A 20538-nucleotide genomic window follows, 5' to 3' on the forward strand; every position below is an offset into this window, starting at 1 on the left:
CCAGATGGCCAGGGGCCCACGAGGGTGCGGGGCCCAGCGGGAAATGCCCGCTATGCCAGATGGCCAGGGGCCCACGAGGGTGCAGTGGCCCAGCGGGAAATGCCCGCTATGCCAGATGGCCAGGGGCCCACGAGGGTGCGGGGCCCAGCGGGAAATGCCCGCTATGCCAGATGGCCAGGGGCCCACGAGGGTGCGGGGCCCAGCGGGAAATGCCCGCTATGCCAGATGGCCAGGGGCCCACGAGGGTGCGGGGCCCAGCGGGAAATGCCCGCTATGCCAGATGGCCAGGGGCCCACGAGGGTGCGGGGCCCAGCGGGAAATGCCCGCTATGCCAGATGGCCAGGGGCCCACCAGGCTGCGGGGCCCAGCGAGAAATGCCCGCTATGCCAGATGGCCAGGGGCCCACGAGGGTGCAGTGGCCCAGCGGGAAATGCCCGCTATGCCAGATGGCCAGGGGCCCACGAGGGTGCGGGGCCCAGCGAGAAATGCCAGCTATGCCAGATGGCCAGGGGCCCACGAGGGTGCGGGGCCCAGGGGGAAATGCCCGCTATGCCAGATGGCCAGGGGCCCACGAGGGTGCGGGGCCCAGCGGGAAATGACCGCTATGCCAGATGGCCAGGGGCCCACGAGGGTGCGGGGCCCAGCGAGAAATGACCGCTATGCCAGATGGCCAGGGGCCATCGAGGGTGGGGGCCCAGCGAGAAATGCCAGCTATGCCTGATGGCCAGGGGCCCACGAGGGTGCGGGGCCCAGCGAGAAATGCCCGCTATGCCAGATGGCCCGTCCAGCCCTGGAGATGAGTGGCCTGCTGACAGAGCAGAGAGTGTTTCTACAGTCAAAAAATAATCGCAGCATTTATTGCTTCAATATCAACAAATTCTTTCAAAACCATTTTCTGTTGATCTCTAAAGCGTCAATATGGTCTATAATATGACCTGTGACTCCTCAATGTGAGCTGCCAGTGATATTGAAGTGATAAATGCTCGGCATTATTTTTTGAGTCCAGAAATTTAATCCTGCCACATGCTCCCAGACCGATGTGTGTGTTTGGAGTGCCACCAGGGGGCTCCAGAGCACACACACGGAGGTCTAGTAGGAACCAGGCTATGGACCTCAGGCACGCCAAGACACAACTGGAGGCCAGACTGAGAGCCAGCGAGAAGACACTCTGACCTAACCTAGAAATCTAGACCAGTGGTTCTTAACCTGGGGCGCGGGCACCCCCTGGGGGTGCGGCAGAGATTTCAGGGGGTGCGCGAGATTTTGATAGTGTTGAGGTGGCGACCAAAATTCTGCTTGGGAACATTATATTTAGGCCAATTTAAGACAAAATTAAAACATGTTTGGTCCCCATTTAAAGTAATTAAGGTATTGATTAATGTCCCAAACTGCAATTAATTAATCACTTAAAATAATTTTTAGTACGTACACACATAGAAGTTTGGGTTGGGGGTGCGCGGCTTGTCTTTGGCACAGGTAAGGGGGTGCGTTAAGAAAAAAAGGTTAAGAACCACTGATCTAGACGCCCCTCGACCGCAAATTGAACTTTTTGCTGTACGGGTCTGGCTTGCCAGGCTAACTCAGACCTAATGATCTATAAGTGGTGAATCTGCTGATACATAGCCCAGTATAATAAAGAATTTCAGCTTATTGAAGTGAAGTGGTAACAGGGTGCACCAGTGTCCTTAGAAATGAAGAACACAGACAAAGAATAGACCTTAAAAAGGTACACTGTGCAGGAAATGGTCAAAAAAAGGTACTGCAACTATGCTGCTCATTGAAACTGGGTTGCCTATTGCGAATGTAGCATGATGGCACTGTGCCTTTAAGTCCCAGCAGCAGTTTGCTATGGCATTGTGATCATGTGACCAGTTGGCAATCATGTGATTAGCAGATACCACTAATTGCCTGTGTAACCAAGTGGTAAGAACAGGAGAGTTTTAAACTCTAAATTTCACAGTTTTTCTTACTAAATAGACTACGCCACCCTGGGATAAGAATGGGAACTACAGCCGAGGGACTGTATGAAAACCTTAGATTTGACCCCCACACAAGTTCTGTTGCATTAACAAGGAAACGTGGATTCCGTAACAAAATAATCTCTTTATTAACAATTTCACATATAAATATAAAAATCCGGACAGTTAAAATATTTCCCACCACAATGCACACACACACTCACACTCACATACACACTCACACAAATCAGTACAAAAGGGAGGGTTCTCAAATACAGGGCAGGTGCACCCAAGAGGGGGGAATTATACTAAGCCCCCTGTCTAGGTCTTGGATAAGTACACACAAACACTCGTGCCCATGCACACACTAAGTGAAGGTGAATTATTGCACTCACACACAGGTAACACTGCACTGCACTGCAATTCACTGCACACCACGTGACCGGACCCACCACCAGGGGGGAAGAGGACCTCCCTCTGGGATTACCTGCCCCTGTTAACAGAAAAGAAAAGGGTAAATAAGGGGGTAATCAAGGGCCTGCCACTTGCCCAGCAAATAAAGACAAACAAAATGAAATAAACTGAATTGCAGGGCCCACCAGCAAAATCTAACTCGCCACAGAAAGAGGTTGCTACAGGCGAGAGCAGGACTGATGAGAATTAGTACAACAATCAGGCCAGGGGCATTGGTTTAGGCTACAAGCCGTGCACACTCAGTAGTTACAGAAACAAAACAAAACAATTCCAATAAAAGTTCCCAACTCAAGTCAAAAGAAAATAATCAAACTGAAGAAAGAAATATCCCTCAAAGAAAATGTACAAAATAAACAAATGAATCGTGCTCTCACCACGACATAACAGGACACTCACTCACACAGACTACATTCACGCACACACTGAACTCGGCCACATGCGCCACCTGCGCAAGTTAACTTATGCTGGGCTGCTGAATGCTTTCGGAGTGATAGCCCTCGGATGACCGGACACTGAGACGAAGCACGTATCGAGGGGGGACAAAACAGCAGCAATTCAGAGCGAACCGGGAGTCTGCAGCTACACCCAGGCGCCTACAAATACAGATGATAATGCGATGTAACTGGGCTATTGTACCAATTTTACAACGTGATGAAAAGTTGAAGCGGTATACTCACGTTCCACAACAGCAGAGGAGGCGAGGAGGGAGACAATAAAGGCTGACGAGTCAGAGGAAACTCAAACCCACGCTACAACAAAATACATCATCGGTTAGACCCGAGTCAAACAAATCAAAACTTTTGCGAACGTGTGGCGTCATTTGGGTGGCCTACCTGAGCCAGAAGGAGAGAGCTCTCGGAGCTTTGGTAGATGAACAGGGTAGCCAACAAACAGCTGATGGCACCGGTAGATACACTTGTACGAGGCGGAGAGCGTGTCACGCCAAGTTGAATTTGGCAACAGATCGGAGTGCAAAGAGTAGACCAGAATGCACGTTTGGATGGACAAAGGAAAGCACGTTGACCGACAGCTATTCCTCCGAGCTTGCAAAAAGCCGGCGTCTCAGCTGGAGTGAAATCAGGCCGGTGAAATGAGGCCGTTGTGACGTGATGACGCATGCACCGCAAATGAAAAAGGAACGTCAAAGCCCACTCTGCTACACCTGCATTCAGGGTCCTTTAAAAGCAAGCCACTGGCTGCTTGTAGCGAGGGGCCTTTGATTGTGGCTGATTTGCCAGTTTGGGTAGCGTCGTTGCTGTCCTTCAACCGCTCAGGAATGGAGAACCGCTGCACTTCATAGTGGCAATCGCATGAAGTAGCCTAGAGTAGTGTCTGCTACTGGCGGTGTGGCTCTGGAGCAGGATGAAGTTGATTTGGACCAAGAACCTTGTGACTTCACTGCTTGGTTGACTTTTGGTATGTAGAGGCCTTATTCCCCCCACCTCTTCATCAGATTGTAATCTATCTTTACTCTGTGTGAGTCTCACTACCTGTCATTGCATTGCCAGGCATTGGGCTGACTTTGCTGTTCTCCCTACTGCTGGTGGAGTTTGGGATGTGGCATTGCTGCTTGTGGTAGGTAGTTATCCGTCCTCTTTGTTATGATTGCTGCTGTGGGTGTTACTGTATGTATCTGGTGGTAACGTAAAGTGTGTACAGGTGGCGATCTACAAAGCCTGGGGCTGACGGCTGATGACCGGTTGCTGCTTTGTTTCCACTGAGTTTCCTGACAGAAGAGGAGATGCGTGTGCATGTGCATGTGGACTGAGTGTTGAGTGGGGACGGTGGGCCTAACGCCCAGCTGTGATGTATGTGTGCCTCCAAACAGTGGCGCACAATGAACTTCTGAACTGTGGGTGAGGGTGTGGATGGTTTTCATTTTTGTTTGTTTTGTTGTCTGTTCGATGTGAATCAGACCATTTATTCTGTGGTTTGTTTGTTTGTTTTGTTTTATACATACCGCACTTTTCCCCCATCCAACCAGTGCCTGGACTAGCCCACTTTCCCTAGAGACTTGGTTTGCTGTGTTGTAGTTGTAGGGTGCCCTTTTGGCATCAAAGTGTGTTTATTGCAGTGTGAATTATATGTGCATCTTGTGTTTTATACCAACTGTAACTTAATGTTTGCATGCCTTTTAATTATATAAGGGGTGTGGAATATCCAGTGGCCTTGGGGATAATGGAACTAACGTGGCATGTGTAAATACCCCCTGTCTGTTTTAGTCTGCCCACACTCAAGGCTCTCGCTACCCGTGACTTGGGTGTTTGTCTTCTCAAGACCTTGAGTTTTACGGAAGAAAAAGAATATTTAAATAAAAGAATTAAGTGTGCATCCTGTCTCTGTCGTCCCTGCCGAACCTGTGTGCCTTAGTGCATTAACTTTCTAGAGGGGAGCAATAGCTCCCCCTAGTGGCGTAGTCGGATATAGAACAAAATTGGTAATTATTATCTTGGGTTGAAGCATAAAATGCCCACTCTGCTACACTAAGTTTGATCTTTTCATGAAAGTCTACTAAGTAACTAACTAATGTTTTTTAGTATGGGTCAAATACAGTCATCTTTGCAGCTAAAAATGGCTATTTCTGGAAATTCAAAATGGCGGACCATGGAGAAGATCCCCCTTTTCATGTATGAAAAGTGCCATTTTTTCAGTCATAATGAATACTTAGAATTTGCTGGTGGTGGTAAGTATTCATGAAAAAGGTAGCCTTAGTGAATGGGCAGCATGAATTCTGGATATAAACAACTAAAAATCTCACACAGTGTTCCTTTAAGCATGACTTCTGGAAATAAACAACTAAAAATCTCACACAGTGTACCTTTAATAAAATGAGAGGACAAGACTGTAGTCTGATGCAGTCTGGGAAGAGCGATCGTCTGCGCCAACCACCGCTCAGTCACAGACATGATTAGGCTATGTAAAAGGCCTATGTAATATATTCCATATTTACACAATTCATTATCCACAATTTTGTGCTACAGGTTATGGTTGTCTTTTTGTGTTGCAGAGAGACTGTACTTATACATTTCGCTTCCCCTCTAATCATTTTATTGTACGTTTTCATAATGCTGGAGGCCTACAGTAGGCTATTTTTGTGATTTTTTAGTCCATGCACAAAATATTAACAGTGTAGATAGGCCTACAGTAGTTTGATGACTTTTGGTGATGAGACTACAAAACGCAGTCCAGAGCACTTGTGTGTTTAATTATTATTATTATTATTGTTGTTGTTGTTGTTGTTGTTGTTGTTATCATCAGTGAAATCAACTTTCTTCATCACCAGCCAATAGTGGATGAAAGTATAACTAACTTTTGCTTTTTCACTCTCATTACTAGCCAAATACAGTCTCACGAATGTGTCAAATCTATTCTACTAGTCAAAGAGAAATATCACCAACATTTGGCTAGTTGTCAGGTATTAATTTAGAGGCCTGATTATACAGCATTATTATTATTATTCATTTGGAGTGGAGCGGCCCTTGGAGTTTCCAGCAGGAGGCGCTAAACACTGGGAAAACTTATCCAGGAGCAGCGTTTGTGGATTTTTTCGTAGAAGAAGCAAACTCGCTGACAGAGGAAACTTCACAAGCAAGTGTGTTACTTGTAGCAACCCAATGTAAGTAGGCTGCCGGATGTGAGTGCCCGGATATCCGCCCGAGTATTTACGTCTATTTTACCTCAGCTACTCGATTTCGGTCGTGTATTTACGACAGTTTAACCTCAGCTACTTGATTTCGGTCCGATTTGAGTCTGACTGAAGATGGGAGGGACATGGGTGGCGTGCGTAAAAAGCCCACAGCACATCGCCGTTTCGGCGACACCAGAGAGTTCCTTGATCTCCCAATCAAAAGAATAGGCCCTGTGACATCAAAATAATAATAAAAAAAATATAAAATGAAATTATAACTTAAAACCGAATTGATTTGGGCGTGAAACTTAAACTGTCTCAACCGGGCGTCCAAAGGGAATCCATCAAAAGATAACGGCGTTACTTTCTCGTCGATATTATTTTGTTTTTATTATCCAGGAGGACTGAGCTGAAAACTGCAGCAGTCAACTTGCACAGTTCTAGCTGCTCTGAAGCACGTGCGTGACTAAGCAAATCATCCTGCCCATTCGCAATGTTAAATACAAAGTTTTGCACAAGGCCATAGTCTAAAATAGACACTGGAATAGCCCGTTTCGGAAGGCATTAATGTCACGAGTTTACCCAGTCTAAATGTAGCTAGCACCCGGGAAGTGTTACTCCTTACATTAGTGAAACATAACATCAGGATATCCTACAAGTTAAAAGAATATCTGGACATAACATTTAAAAGTGTCAGTGCAGAATTAAACTGGGCGCTGAATATAAATATTGGAGCCATTCTCCCTCTGTGTCTAGAGTCAGAGGCGCGCGCACGCTCTTATTTCTGTAGGCTATTACATGAAAATATCCTAAAACGGTCACAACATCAGAGGACCTTCATGGTGGAGGATACTTGCGGTGGGGGGCGAGACCGAGTTGTTACGGGACACTCTTAATATTATTGAAGGGACAGAACATGCTCGATACTTTACCCGCTCTAAATGTAGCCCTCGAAAAGTTATGCCGCATAGGCCTATTGTGCAGATTGATGCCAACAACACGTGAAACTAGGCACATTAAGACTAGAGCCTATGATTTAGACATAGCCTATTCATTTGATTGTGCTACTACGTAAACTTAAAAGTGTCAGTACAGAATCAAGCGGGACGCTGAAATATTGGAGCCAGTAACTTCGTGTCCGGTGGATATTGTGCAGAGGTACGTGTGCGCGCGCACAACTAATTTCTCTCCGGTATCTTTGCTAATCAAGCCTCCGATCTCCAAAACGACACAGGCACTCGGGATAACCGTTTACACGAGCTGTTTAAATAATGTGATACACGTTCTTCATGGCATGGCATGGTTTGGCCACCCTAAATTCAACATGACTGCATTCGCATATAGGCCTATCGTTTAACATCCATGATGGAATTCAATTGTCACTCTTAATGTGCAAGTATTGGATATGAAAAAAAAGATCCTAAAACGGTCACAACACCAGAGGACCCGTGGTGTGGTGGATATTTGCGGCGGGGGCCGAGGCCGAGTTGTTACGGTAGGCTACAATCATATTATAGAAGGGACAGTCAGGCGACACAGCGCGACTCACATAGGGTAGCCGTGGTACCGCAAAGCATTCCTGATGGTGGAAATGAATGCAAATGCATGCAAATACTCGGGCGGATATCCGGGCACTCACATCCAGCAGCCTACTTGCATTGGGTTGCTACATTACACAAACACACGAGACTGCAGAAGGAGGTACCGTACAACAATTACTAACGGTACATTGTGTTTCCCCACGTTATACTCACTTTCATGATAGGCTACCGTTTTGATAAACCCCTTTCCTTGCAGCTTCGTGTCTTCTGTCCCAGCTGCAACATCTCGGCTTCGAAAGGTGGGTGAAATCTGCCATGTGGTCTGTTCCACTGTCATGACTGCACTTTCTGGGACAAAATGATGATGAAAATTGTGCAGTAATTGAGATAGCGGGCTAAATGTGTTGCGAACAGTGAATGTAAACGATAATCTGGTGCTACGACATACTGTAGGCTAATGCTATGTTCATGTAGCCTAATTTCTAAGGTATTCAACCTTTAACATAACCATCATTTTTAGTGCCCTGATTCGGATGTCTTGAACTCCTCCCGGCCCAATCACAGTCCTTGCACCAATGGAGTATGAGGTGAGTGGAGAATATTACTAGTCGTATCCCTTAGTTGTAGTGTGACTATGAAGTCAGGGCACAGTGACAGAATAATTAGCCAGCCCCATAATTAACACCGCTCACATTTGCGCTAAGTGCCTTTGACAGCCCATTCTACAGGTCCTGGACATATAGAATATCGTGAAAAAATGTATTTATTTCCATAATTCCTTGAATAATGTTTAACTTTCGTGTTTTTTATTGTCCACATTTCGAACTATTCCAATCATTCATTTGTTTCCAGCTCCACAAAACCATGAATTGAGGAATTGGGATCTACAAACCCCAACTCCGATGAAGTTGGGACGTTTGGTAAACAGTGAATAAAATCAAAATGCTATCATTTTCAAAACATTCAATCTATTCATTAGATGGAGAATAGTGAAAAGACAACATATTAAGTGTTAAAACCGAGAAAAAATATTGTTTTGGGGGACATATGTACTAATTTCTAATTTGATAAATCCAACACGTCTCAAAAGAGTTGGGACGGGGATCAGTGAAATTTAGTAAACATCCAAATAAGATAAAACAACAAAGAAGAACATTTCAAAATGAATTGTACTGACGGACAATATAGGTGTCCAGGTATAAGATCATCACAGAGAGGCTGAGTCACTCAGAATTAAAGATGCAAAGGGAATAATTACCATAGTTATTACATACATTTTTGAATTCCCTTTGATTTACCACGATTGAGTGTATATAAGACATATTTTTGTTAATAAAATCATTGTATAGGTTCATGACATCATGAAATATATATTGGCTGTAGTCTCACTCTAATTCCTGGACTGCTAGAGCTATTGAAGATTGACCATATTAAGAATGCTTAATGCATGAAAATGATACAGGGGTTTAACATTCTCCTAAGCACCTGAGCTCACTTGAAATAGACCCAGAAGACATGGGAAACTGTCCTTTGCTTACAGAAGTCAGCAGAAGTTGTAGAAGTCCATTCTTTTTGACAATAATAGAGCATTGCACATCCTGTGCTACAGTGAAAATGGACCATCCAACTTGTGTTAGTGCTAGCTTCAAAAGTCAGCCTCTATGATGGCATGCGGATGCAGTAGTGCATTGGTTAAGATGTTCTCACTCATCTGTAGAGTTAAATACAGTGCTGAATGGTATAAATGGGTTTTAAACCGCATGAAAAGCCACTCATGCATTATATTTTGAAGGGAGATCTTCGATTACTGCCACATAGTAAGGTCAAATTGCATTCTCTACTATGTTTTAACAGTTTGGCTCCATCATAAGGACCAGCAGGTGATAAAATGGTGGGTTTTTGGTCAAGACCTGTCACACTGTAAGCACTACAGAAAGGAAAACATTGCAAAACATGACAAGGAATACACCCACCATTTAAGCTGGTGAAATCATGTCCAAGATAGGAATTAACACTGTTTTTTATATAAAATCATCTCATCGGTTAATGTATTTAACTGTTAAGTGTTGTCTTTTGTTTTGTTTTTAGTCTTCCTCGACATTTGCTGCCATTTATTGTCCTCGCCCCAACTCTTTTGAGACGTGTTGGATTTATCAAATTAGAAATGAGTACATATGTCGCCCAAAACAATATTTTTTCTCGGTTTTAACACTTAATATGTTGTCTTTTCACTATTCTCCATCTAATGAATAGATTGAATGTTTTGAAAATGATAGCATTTTGATTTTATTCACTGTTTACCAAACGTCCCAACTTCATCGGAGTTGGGGTTTGTATGACTTGGTCTATTAGGCCTAGGCCTACAAATCCGACACATGAAACATTGGATTGGTATAGAAATGGTTTTCCTGCAATATGAGATTTAAGTAAATTAATAAATGTGACAACCAACCCCAATCTCTGCATTTGCTTGTAGATAAGTGCCATTTTCCACTATATTGATGAAAGCCACAAACAAACCTGTAGTGACCTTGAGAAGGCCAGCCAATTCATCACAGAATCATTGAAGGTAGGGAACCCTCAGTGTAATCAGAAGCTAAATAGTTGGTAAGATAATCCACACATCTCGCAAAATAAACAACACCACTCTTTTCATTTTATTACTTGTGTGTGTGTGTGTGTGTGTGTGTGTGTGTGTGTGTTTGAATCAGAGTGAGATCCAGAGGAACACAACTCTGTGCAGGTTAATCCACCGTCTGGAAGAGAGGGCAGCTGAGAATGGAAGGAGCCAATCAGAGCAGGTGGAGTCAAACCGGCAGCTGAAGCTCCAGGTGGATGAACTACAGAAACAACTGGAGGAGAAAGACGACTCCTTAACACAAGCCAAACAGGTGTGTGTGTGTGTGTGTGTGTGTGTGTGTGTGTGTGTGTGTGTGTGTGTGTGTGTGTGTGTGTGTGTGTCATACCTGTCAACCATCCCTAATTTCCCGGGAAACTCCCTAATTTTCACATTATCGAAAAACACCATCGGTCCAGTAGACTATTTATAGGCTACCCACGGCCCTGTCCGACGAGCCACACCCCCTCTTGAAGAGAGAGACAGGGGGTCTTGCTTATCAAGCTACCTGCCAGAAGACGGTATGCCAGATACCACCAAGAATTGAAGTTCCTTAAAAATGCGAGCTGTCAACCTCGAGCTCCGTAGCGCTTGTGCGCCCACTCTTTTCCTCAGAAACCGTCAGTTCATGCAACGCATAAAGCAGCCTCGGAACAGCGAATCATGCTATTAACCTAATCACAACCTGTAGCACAAAATTTTGCACGAACAAACAACTTGTGTGACAAAACAACAAGAAGAAACTCATTGCGCTCATTTCTTTGTTTTGATTTCATTGCATTGTTTCTCCAGGCTGTAAAACATGTGCTGAGGGATTTTAGACAGTCTCTGTCATCCCATTGACTGTCAAAATTTGGCCTTTAGAATTTTTCCCGGATTTTGGCTTAAAAAATGGGAATTTTCCCGGATTTTGGGAGCTCAAAGTTGTCAGGTATGGTGTGTGTGTGTGGGAATGATATGAAGATAAATTTGATTGATTTTTAACTGCCACCGTGGCCCCTAAAAATTGGTCCATTTTACTTTAAAGCAACTGCAACATTTTCCTTTCCCATTTTGTAAGATGAATGGAATTAATAGATATATGCAGGGCTCTAAATTAGCAGTTAGCAGTAAATTAGCAGCCAAATGCTGGTGAAAATTCAGTTTGGCTGGTAGAAAAGACCAACCTACAAGCTACTTTGACCCATCACAGGAACTGTCCTCTTACTTGCAGTCATTATGTATGATTTGATGGATGTACATTGACTGAGTGTGTTTGCTTATTTTCTGCAGAGTATTGCAATCCTGACGAATGAACTGACAAACCTGCAACAGCAGCTGCAGAGCCACCAGAGTAGTTGCAGGTATGTGCGCACGCACATGCACACGCACACGCACACGCACACGCACACGCACATGCACACGCACACGCACACGCACACACAAGGCAAGCTTATTTTTATAGCACATTTCATACACAGGTGCAACTCTGTGTGCTTCACACACAAAAAAATCAAAAAGAAAGGAAACAAGAAAGAAAAAGAAATTGGAGTCGAAGACATTTAAAACATTAAGATAAAACCTATGGTAAAAAATAAAAATAAGAATGCCATATAATTGATCTAGGGGAAAGCATCTGAGAACAGCTTTGTCTTGAGTCTAGATTTAAAGCTATCAATCGCGGGTGCATTTGGTCATCTGGAAGCTGGTTCCAAAGCTTTGCAGCATAGAAGGGTGAATTTCTCGAAACCAAAGTTGCTTACTACATTAGCTACTTCATTGCTTTCAATGCATTTTTCCATTGGCAACTACCGAAGTTGCTAACAGGCTAACAACTTCCCTTTTGAGAAACTCACCCCAGGGTTGAGCTTGATTCGCTCCATTTACTTCCATTTAATTTTTTTGCGAGTTGTGACCCATGATCCGTAAGAAGAAGGGTGTGACTTTGGCAGCCCATTGAACACTGACATCAACTGTCAAATAACCTTTGAACTTTGACCTCTCTGTTTCCTGTAGGACGACTCAGGAAGTGGCTGATGGACTGCAGGAAGGAGAGAGCCAGGCCAGTGTGGTGGTATGCAGACCCACTTGCTCTCTCTCGCGCTCGCTCTCTCTCTCTCTCTCTCTCTCTCTCTCTCTCTCTCTCTCTCTCTCTCTCTCTCTCTCTCTCTCTCTCTCTCTCTCATACAATGTTGTGCATTGTGTATTTTGCAGAAAGAGGAGGACGGTCCACTGCAGAATGTAGACATCTGCATTAAAGAGGAAGAAGATGACGCAGCTGTTGCTGATTTATACCAGTGTACTCAATCTGGTATGGCACACACACACACACACACACACAGTGTCTACCACTACACATCTTCTTGCTGAACAGTTTGCAAAGTCCAGATCTGACGGTGTGATTGTTGGATCATCACTGGGGTTGTGGCCTTGTTAGTCCCTTTGTACGCTTGCTGTAAGCCGTAAATTACGCGCGTCACCGCGAGCAACCGACTGCACATACTTGCTCTAAAAGCAGTAGACCTACTGGCGGTATCATCCAGGGGGCAGAGAGAGCGGCATTGCTATACGGAAATGGGGAATACAGACTGTAAGGAAAACACACTAAAAAGAAGGACTGCTCGGACAAGGACACAATAATGCTACTGGGTGATTCTCACGAAACGTGCAACAAAGGTGTTTTGACAACCATTTTTTCAAAATGCTTTTTTGGTTGAATTTCTTTTTGAATCAGTTACATCAAAGTGTACAGTTACTAAGCACAATAATATCAACTTACCTGACAACTTTTTAAAACACATTTTTTAACGTTTTATAGGTCCATGTCTGCTAAAATGCTCATTACCGCAATTTTTTTCTTTCATGAAATGTATTAGGACACTTAATTGTTCTAGCAGTTGTGTTCATTGAATATTGATAGTTGTACTAGGGGCTACATAAAACACTCAAAAAAGTTTTTTTTCTTATTATTTTAGTTAAGAATTTTACCATTTTACCTCATTACCGCAATAGGATCATTTGTTTTCCTCTTTAATTTTAGAATACATCAGTGAAAACCTACAATTTCGGTCCAAAAATATACTGAAGTGAAAGAAACATGAAAGGTACTGTGTTCATAAAAAATATACATGAATACAGTTTTCCTTTAGTACTTTTTTTTCCAATTAAGTGCTCATTTCGGTAATGAGGGATACGTTTCGGTAATGAGAATGAGTTTTCGGTAATGAGAATAAGGAGAAATAAATTGAACTAAAGCCAAATATTAGTAAATGATGTGTTATTTGTTTTTATTATTAGCACAACGACAGAGCCTCCAGGGCAGAACTAATCAAATGACACCTAATAAGATGATAAATATATTCTATATAAAACCATTCATTAAGCTACTGAAGGATATTGGGATTCAAGACTTAACCCAGCCAAATATGACACATTTTGTAAAGGAATCTTAGAAAATACATTTGCAATACAATTAAGTTACATTCAGGAGAAATAGAGAAGGTGGGGTCTGTTGTAAATGTGGCTGCCTTCAATATAGGCCTAAAGTGCTGGGGGAAATCCTAGTTTGTTTTATTAGTACGGCTCTCTGAGAACTTTTACGGCCCTCGGATGAATTTGAAGAGGCCCCTCGAATGAAAAAGGCTCCCCACCCCTGCAGTAGGTGAATAGGCGAGGCCCCTCCTGGGCACCAAAGTAACATCATAGTACAAGGGGTGAAGGCCAAGGGGTGCACTCTGAAGTTAAGAAAGCCCATTGGGAAACTCCAACTCCCATTGTCATTGTGACACAGCACTCTACAGCACACAAGTGAACACTGCACACTGCACACAACGAAATTGCATTTATGCCTCACCCGTGCAAGGGGGCAGCCCTCAGTGGCGCCCCATGGGGAGCAGTGCGGTGGGACGGTACCATGCTCAGGGTACCTCAGTCATGGAGGAGGATGGGGGAGAGCACTGGTTGATTACTCCCCTCACCAACCTGGCGGGTCGGGAGTCGAACCGGCAACCTCTGGGATGCAAGTCTGACGCCCTAACCGCTCACCCATGACTGCCCTTTATAGTTATAGTTATAGTTATAGTTCGTCCATCATCAAAACACCGGAGGGTAGCCACCTGATGACCCCAATGAAGCGCATACATCCCACTCCTCATCCCCACCCTGAATATGATATCACACTGATCTCTCCAGCCAAAAATCTATAGTGGACCAGAAATCTAAATCTGTTATGAGAAGGGAAATCATGTCGCAGTGCGAGGTCGTGCACTGGACTTTTTTTCTGACTCGGCGCGCACCGGCAACTAGGAAGTAGGAAGTAGAAGGAACAGGAGATGACTAGAGTAGGTTGTATGGTATGCCGGTTCGGTACACCTTGATTTTAGGGTCACAGTTCGGTACATTTTCGGTACAGTATCACCATAATACTGTCCGGACCAAAGCCGGAATTCACTATGAACGTTATGTGTTATGAAATATCACTGAACACCACTAACTGTTTGAGTTGCACATTGCACACTAATGGCAGTCAGGGCATCAGACTCCCGATTCCTGACCCGCCAGTGATCTCCCCCATCCTCCTCCATGACTGAGGTACCCTGAGCATGGTACTGCTCCCGTTCGGGCGCTATTGGGGATGAGGCATAAATGCGGGTGAGGCATAAACTACCATTCTGTTGTGTGCAATGTGCAGTGTTCATGTGTGTGCTGTGGAGCGCTGGATCATGACAATGGGAGTTGTAGTTTCCCAAGTGGGCTTTCACTTCACTCACATTTTTTAAAAAGAAAAAGTGTTGGTTTTCAGGACAATATCAGACATGCCCATAATTAGTATAGGGTGCATGAAAAACAAAATTAAAACGTTGCAAAATCCTGCTCTTCTCTTGCAGTATTGTTCCTTTGAACTACCTTAACTTCCTTTTCATTTTCTAGCATGTTTGATACTTGTCAAAAGGTGGCACAATAGACTTGGAATTTTGAATTGCTGTTAATGGGCATTTTCAGCTAAATCAGTGCAAAGTGCATTTTGAGGCTGTTTTGATCCCGTTACCTTTCCACTTACCCAGGACATCAAGAACTCACAGCATGACTAAAAGATGGGTACATGGGTGTTTGAGCATGGCTTAAGGATCAGAGTATGGGGGCTGAAACCTTCCTAAAGGCTGCAAAAAACATGCATGAGGAGTTTCTAATTTGGGAAAGGTAACTAGAGCATTCCTCCAAATGATTCTTCTTACTAGTTTTGATTGAAATATTCTAAAAACTAATACTTCTCGCTGAATTCGCTAAATAGGCCTATTCACTGCTATTTCAAATGCCAAGCCTTTTGTGCCACCCTTTAACAAAGATCAAATTGGATCCAAAACTTAGATTTTGGAAGGAAGTCAAGTTAGTAAAGGGTACTTAAATACTCAAACCCACTAGGGTATGACAACCACAAACACAGGAAGCAAAAAAATCTGTCAATTTCTAGAAAAGCACATGGACTTGAAGTGAGTCGATTTTGTCTCCCAACTTGTTCCCTTTTTGCCATCTACGCAATCTGACAACTTCACTGCGAGTGCTGGGTTCGTTGTTTGCCATTGCCTTTGCATTGGGTGACATCACTAGGCAGTTTGATTATTTTTTTTGCATCAAAGGACCACATTTCGAGGGTGGAATATTGATTCATGGATTGGCATATGAGCAAGAATTAAGTTGCTACTTGCTCTCAATGAACTTTCACAACAGGGTTTCTTTACAGACAAACCCCCATTAGAGCTATTGCATATGTTAGGCATTTACTTTTGCTTTGTTTACTTACAATATTGTATTTCGAATATTGATTCAATACAATTGCATATTTTAACCCGAAATGGATGCGATGTCACTTAACACTTTCATCAAGTGCTTTAACTGTAATTAAGTGACATAGTGACAATATTTATACTGCAAAAATATAATTTGTATTTAAGGTTGCAGTTGCATGTTTAAAAATGTAAATAAATAAAAAGCGAAATGGATATATGTCATGAAAATATATTCTAAATGTAAATCACCATAGAGTCTCATTACCGAAATTGACAATCCTCATTACCGAAAGGTACTTAAAACATTGCGGTAATGAGAATGTGTATTGCGGTAATGAGATGGCTCAGCACAATAATGCTAACTGTAACTTGAGTAATTATGACATAGCTAATTCATGACCATTGTTGAATTCTGAAAAGGAATACCCTATTACCAAGCAAGTTTAAAATGAAAAAATCTTTTTCATTTTGAAATATTGACTAATTTCGGTAATGAGAACCACTTTTGTCGTATTTGCATATTTTTGAGACAAATTGTGACATTTTACAGGCACAAACAATAAGGCTGACTAATCATGTAGCCATCTTGAATCTCCTGTTGGTACACATCAATTGTAGGTAGTTTCAGCTCATATTGAAATTCTGATGGCTTTTAATTGTAGCTCTGAAATATATTGCGGTAATGAGAAGAAAAACTTGGGGACACGATCTTTTCTTGAAATATTCATTAGTGTTCATTATTTAATTTGCCAACAAGGAACACTTAATGAAACTTCAGACATAGACCAACGCTCTTGTAGTGTCATTTACGTATTTTTAATTTTTTTATTATGTTTTAACCTAATTCAAAGACCAGAAATTTTGGTCGGGACACATTTCGGTAATGAGAATTTGCCTATAAAATGCATAAAAAGTGGAAAATAAAAATAACATTTTTTAAAATGAACTAGTGTGCCAGAAAGTACACGTCTTGCTCTACAGTAATGTATATTATCAAAAGAATCCCTGTCATATTTAACCATTAAAACCTCATTGCCATTGATTTTTTTAGCTTCGTGAGAATCACCCTACTGCTCCTGCATTTGCACGCTCCTTTATCAAAGTGCAAAGGGGAAGTATGATCGCACAAATGTTTGTATTTCGTCAGCTCAATGAGACAAATAGAAAAGTTGCCATCATCGCCGTTTTCACCGGAAAACAGTCGCGGGGAACTGTGTGCAGTCTTCCTTACAATTGCCCCCAGCAATTTTGAAGATATCGCACGAAACGCACGTGTATGGATGCAGTATCTGACACGCGCAAAAGTGAGTCACTAGCCATCCAGCTATTCTACTAGCCACAAATTAGATTTTTTTTTATCATGACACTGTACATCTAACCTAATGAGGTGCTTAAAGTAAGAAGATGAGTGCATGGGTTGCTACATGGAAATAAATAAACAAATAGAAACTGAGTAAGCTGTTACAGCGCATTATTAAAACGGCAGAGAGAATCGTTGGTTGCCAACTACACACACTTGAGGAGATCCACCATACACTCTGCACAAACGGAGCATTAAACATCCTTAAAGATCACACACACCCTGGTCACAGGCTCTTCACCATGCTACCATCTGGCAGGCGCTTTAGGAGAAGTGGAGGAGGCAGGGTCACATATTGGGATGCACCCTCTGCGTGCCCGCACTATGAGAATGAAGTACAGTTTCTATCCTACTGCCATTAGGCTTTTGAACTCAATATGTCACCGGCGGCCCCCCCCCCCCCAAATACTTCAGGACTCTATACTGTGAGATGCATATGGACTTTTATTATTTATTATACTGTTACAGAGGCCTTCGTTCAAATGAATTTTCGCCATGTATTTTCGCCACCGCCGTTAAAAAGCGCTTCCGTCCCGCGATGTGGCCTTAGTGCCGTAGTCGGAGCCCATGGTGGTGGATACTCCAGAGGCCTGTGCTGGGTTCAATGGGGCACCTAAGTCACGCCCTCTACTTCCTGGTTCATGGGGCAGAGGGAGTCAAAAAATAATCTCAAGGCTTGAAATGAATGGTTTTTCGGCATAAATCCAAGCCTTCGACTTATGCACCACAAATCCACCACGACTCGCCTTGTTCACTTCCATTCAATTTTTTGACTCCCTCTGCCCCATGAACCAGGAAGTAGAGGGCGTGACTTAGGTGCCCCATAGAAGCTGAGATATGAGTTCATCTTCTTTTGTTCCCCTTTGATTTTGCTAGTTGGGAAAACAAATATTTGCTGCGTGATAGACATTTGATACAATCTTGTGCTCTTAACTGAACTGTTCTACCAAACAAGACCATTTGTGCTTTTAACTGTTGTTGATCTGTTTTTGATTTGTCCTGTAGATGAAACTGACTCTGCCCCAGAACAGATCACCTCCTCATCTGCAGACATTAAAGCTGAACCAGTACAGGTAGAGTGACTGTTCACTGTTACTGAAGTTATTATGAGACCAGTTTTATATGTAACTAGAAATGCACTCAGAGAGTGCAGACCCCCGCCAAGGAGGCTGTTTGATAGAACATTTTACTATGTTACACCCTATTTTTTCCCAAGTCTTTCTGCCTTCTTTTTATGGAGTTAGAAACTGGAATGTCAAAACTCTAGAATGTCAAAATTCACCCTATCCCGCAATGGTAAAGAATCCTGAATCCTGTTTCCGGATCTGCACCAAATCCGCTTGTTCCTTTTGTCATTTCCAACAAAGTTTAATGCTAATCCGTTTTTAATATTTTGCGTTATCCTGCTGACAGACAAACAGACAAAACAATGCAACCGAAAACATAACGTCTTTGGCGGAGGTAATAAAGCGTACATTTTTGAATGGTTGTTCGTAGATATCCAAAGATACTGATACTGCTATTAGCCCAACACGTCTTTGATACACATACTCATGTTGATACCATAGACTGATTCTGCTTTCCCCCTGTTGGGCTTTAGGAAGAAGATGAGAAATCAGACGTGGCTCCTGTAGTCAGTTCAGACGTGGCTCCAGTCGTCATCTCAGACCTGGCTCCAGTCGTCAGCTCAGATATGGCTCCAGTCGTCAGTTTTGTCATCGCAAAACCTTTCGCTACAAAGAGGTGTTTGAAGAGGCACCAGAGCATCCACACCAGAGACGACCCCAATCAGTGCGGACAGGGTGGGAAAGGTTTTAATACAGCAGCACATCTTGAACAACAACAGCTTACACATACAGCAGAGAAAGCCCATCAATGCCAACAGTGTAAGAGGTGTTTTCGGTGCCCAAAACGCCTTAAACGACACCAACTTACACACCAGACACCCAATCAATGTGGACAGTGTGGTAAATGTTTTGCCCGAGCGGGGACCCTCAAACTACACCAGCTCATTCACACCGGACAGAAAGCCCATCAATGTGGAGAGTGTGGTAAATGTTTTACACGGGCAGATAATCTCAAAGTACACCAGCTCATTCACACCGGACAGAAAACCCATCAATGTGGACAGTGTGGTAAATGTTTTACACGGGCAGGTACTCTCAAACTACACCAGCTCGTTCACACCGGACAGAAACCCCATCAATGTGGACAGTGTGGGAAATGTTTTTCACGGGCAGATGCTCTCAAAGTACACCAGCTCATTCACACTGGACAGAAACCCCATCAATGTGGACAGTGTGAGAGGAGTTTTCAGCGCCCAGAAGCACTTAGACGACACAAGCTTACTCACACATGAGAGGAACCCTACCACTGCGTATACATGAGTGAAACCCTACCACTGCACATACAGTACATGAGAGAAACCCCATCAGTGCAAACGGCATACGAAGAGTTCTGCTCCCAGACTCACTCCAACAACACCATCTTAAGCACACAAGAGAGGAAGCCCATCGATGTGAACAATAGCAATAGTTGCCTTCGTTCTTGTTCTTGACTTCTGGGTTCTAATTTTGTAGCAATGTTCACATTGATACAGCCATGATTGTCTTTTTTTCTAGTGGTGGGCTGTTATCGGCGTTAACGTGCTGCGATAATGTGAGACTCTTATCGGGCGATAAAGAAAATATCGCACGTTAATCTATTCTCAAAATTGGGTTTGGAGTTTGGGTATAGCTGCACGTCACCATAGCATTTTTGATAGGCGCTTTCAGCGCTCCAGTCGCTTCTCCTCTCCACCTGCTGCTTCAGCAGACCTACTAAATATGAACAGTGTTTGCATGCTGTAAATATTAATCTCTCTACCGTGGTAGGCGTTGTTTGAGTGTTTTTATTTTCATAATTGATAGTGTATAGTATAGAGAGTTATTGTTTGAGGTGAAGCGAGAGACATTATTGTGTGTGACCAGCCCGACCGCTATTGCCTCGCGCATTGCATGGAACACAAACAACAGTCCTGTTCCAGAAATCTTGCCTGTGCCATAATTGCAAAACATTCCGTGTGATATGCATTTTGAAGATTGTCAAACTGAAACTGTCAATATCTACTCTCGCTAAATGTTTGTGTTACAATCGCGCATTTGCGACTCAGTGAGATATTCTCATGTCAGACGGTAATAAACGTGTAGCACGGTC

General features: G+C 43.2%; 1 protein-coding gene and 1 long non-coding RNA gene across 3 annotated transcripts; both read left to right on the plus strand.

Annotated features, from left to right (window-relative positions):
* Positions 1-3604: 3604 nt before the first annotated feature.
* LOC134464691 (uncharacterized) lies at positions 3605-4761 on the plus strand. Its single transcript, XR_010038023.1, has 3 exons — positions 3605-3848; positions 3941-4007; positions 4092-4761. It is a non-coding gene; the product is annotated as an uncharacterized LOC134464691 (long non-coding RNA).
* A 2970-nt stretch (positions 4762-7731) lies between these two features.
* On the plus strand, positions 7732-20538 carry LOC134464692 (zinc finger protein 664-like). Of its 2 annotated transcripts, none has more exons than XM_063218060.1 (9): positions 7732-7761; positions 7858-7900; positions 8122-8188; positions 10313-10492; positions 11491-11561; positions 12214-12271; positions 12412-12508; positions 18349-18416; positions 18944-20538. In XM_063218060.1, exons 3-9 carry the CDS (start codon positions 8177-8179, stop codon positions 19700-19702), a joined length of 1245 nt encoding a protein of 414 aa, XP_063074130.1. In that variant the 5' UTR covers positions 7732-7761; positions 7858-7900; positions 8122-8176; the 3' UTR covers positions 19703-20538. The 2 variants fall into 2 exon arrangements, with proteins under 2 accessions (XP_063074130.1, XP_063074129.1); XM_063218059.1 differs by lacking the exon at positions 7732-7761 and adding an exon at positions 10078-10170 and having other exon boundaries at positions 7791-7900.

This window comes from Engraulis encrasicolus, chromosome 15 (genome assembly GCF_034702125.1).
Source record: "Engraulis encrasicolus isolate BLACKSEA-1 chromosome 15, IST_EnEncr_1.0, whole genome shotgun sequence".
In the NCBI taxonomy this organism is placed as follows: Eukaryota; Metazoa; Chordata; class Actinopteri; order Clupeiformes; family Engraulidae; genus Engraulis; species Engraulis encrasicolus.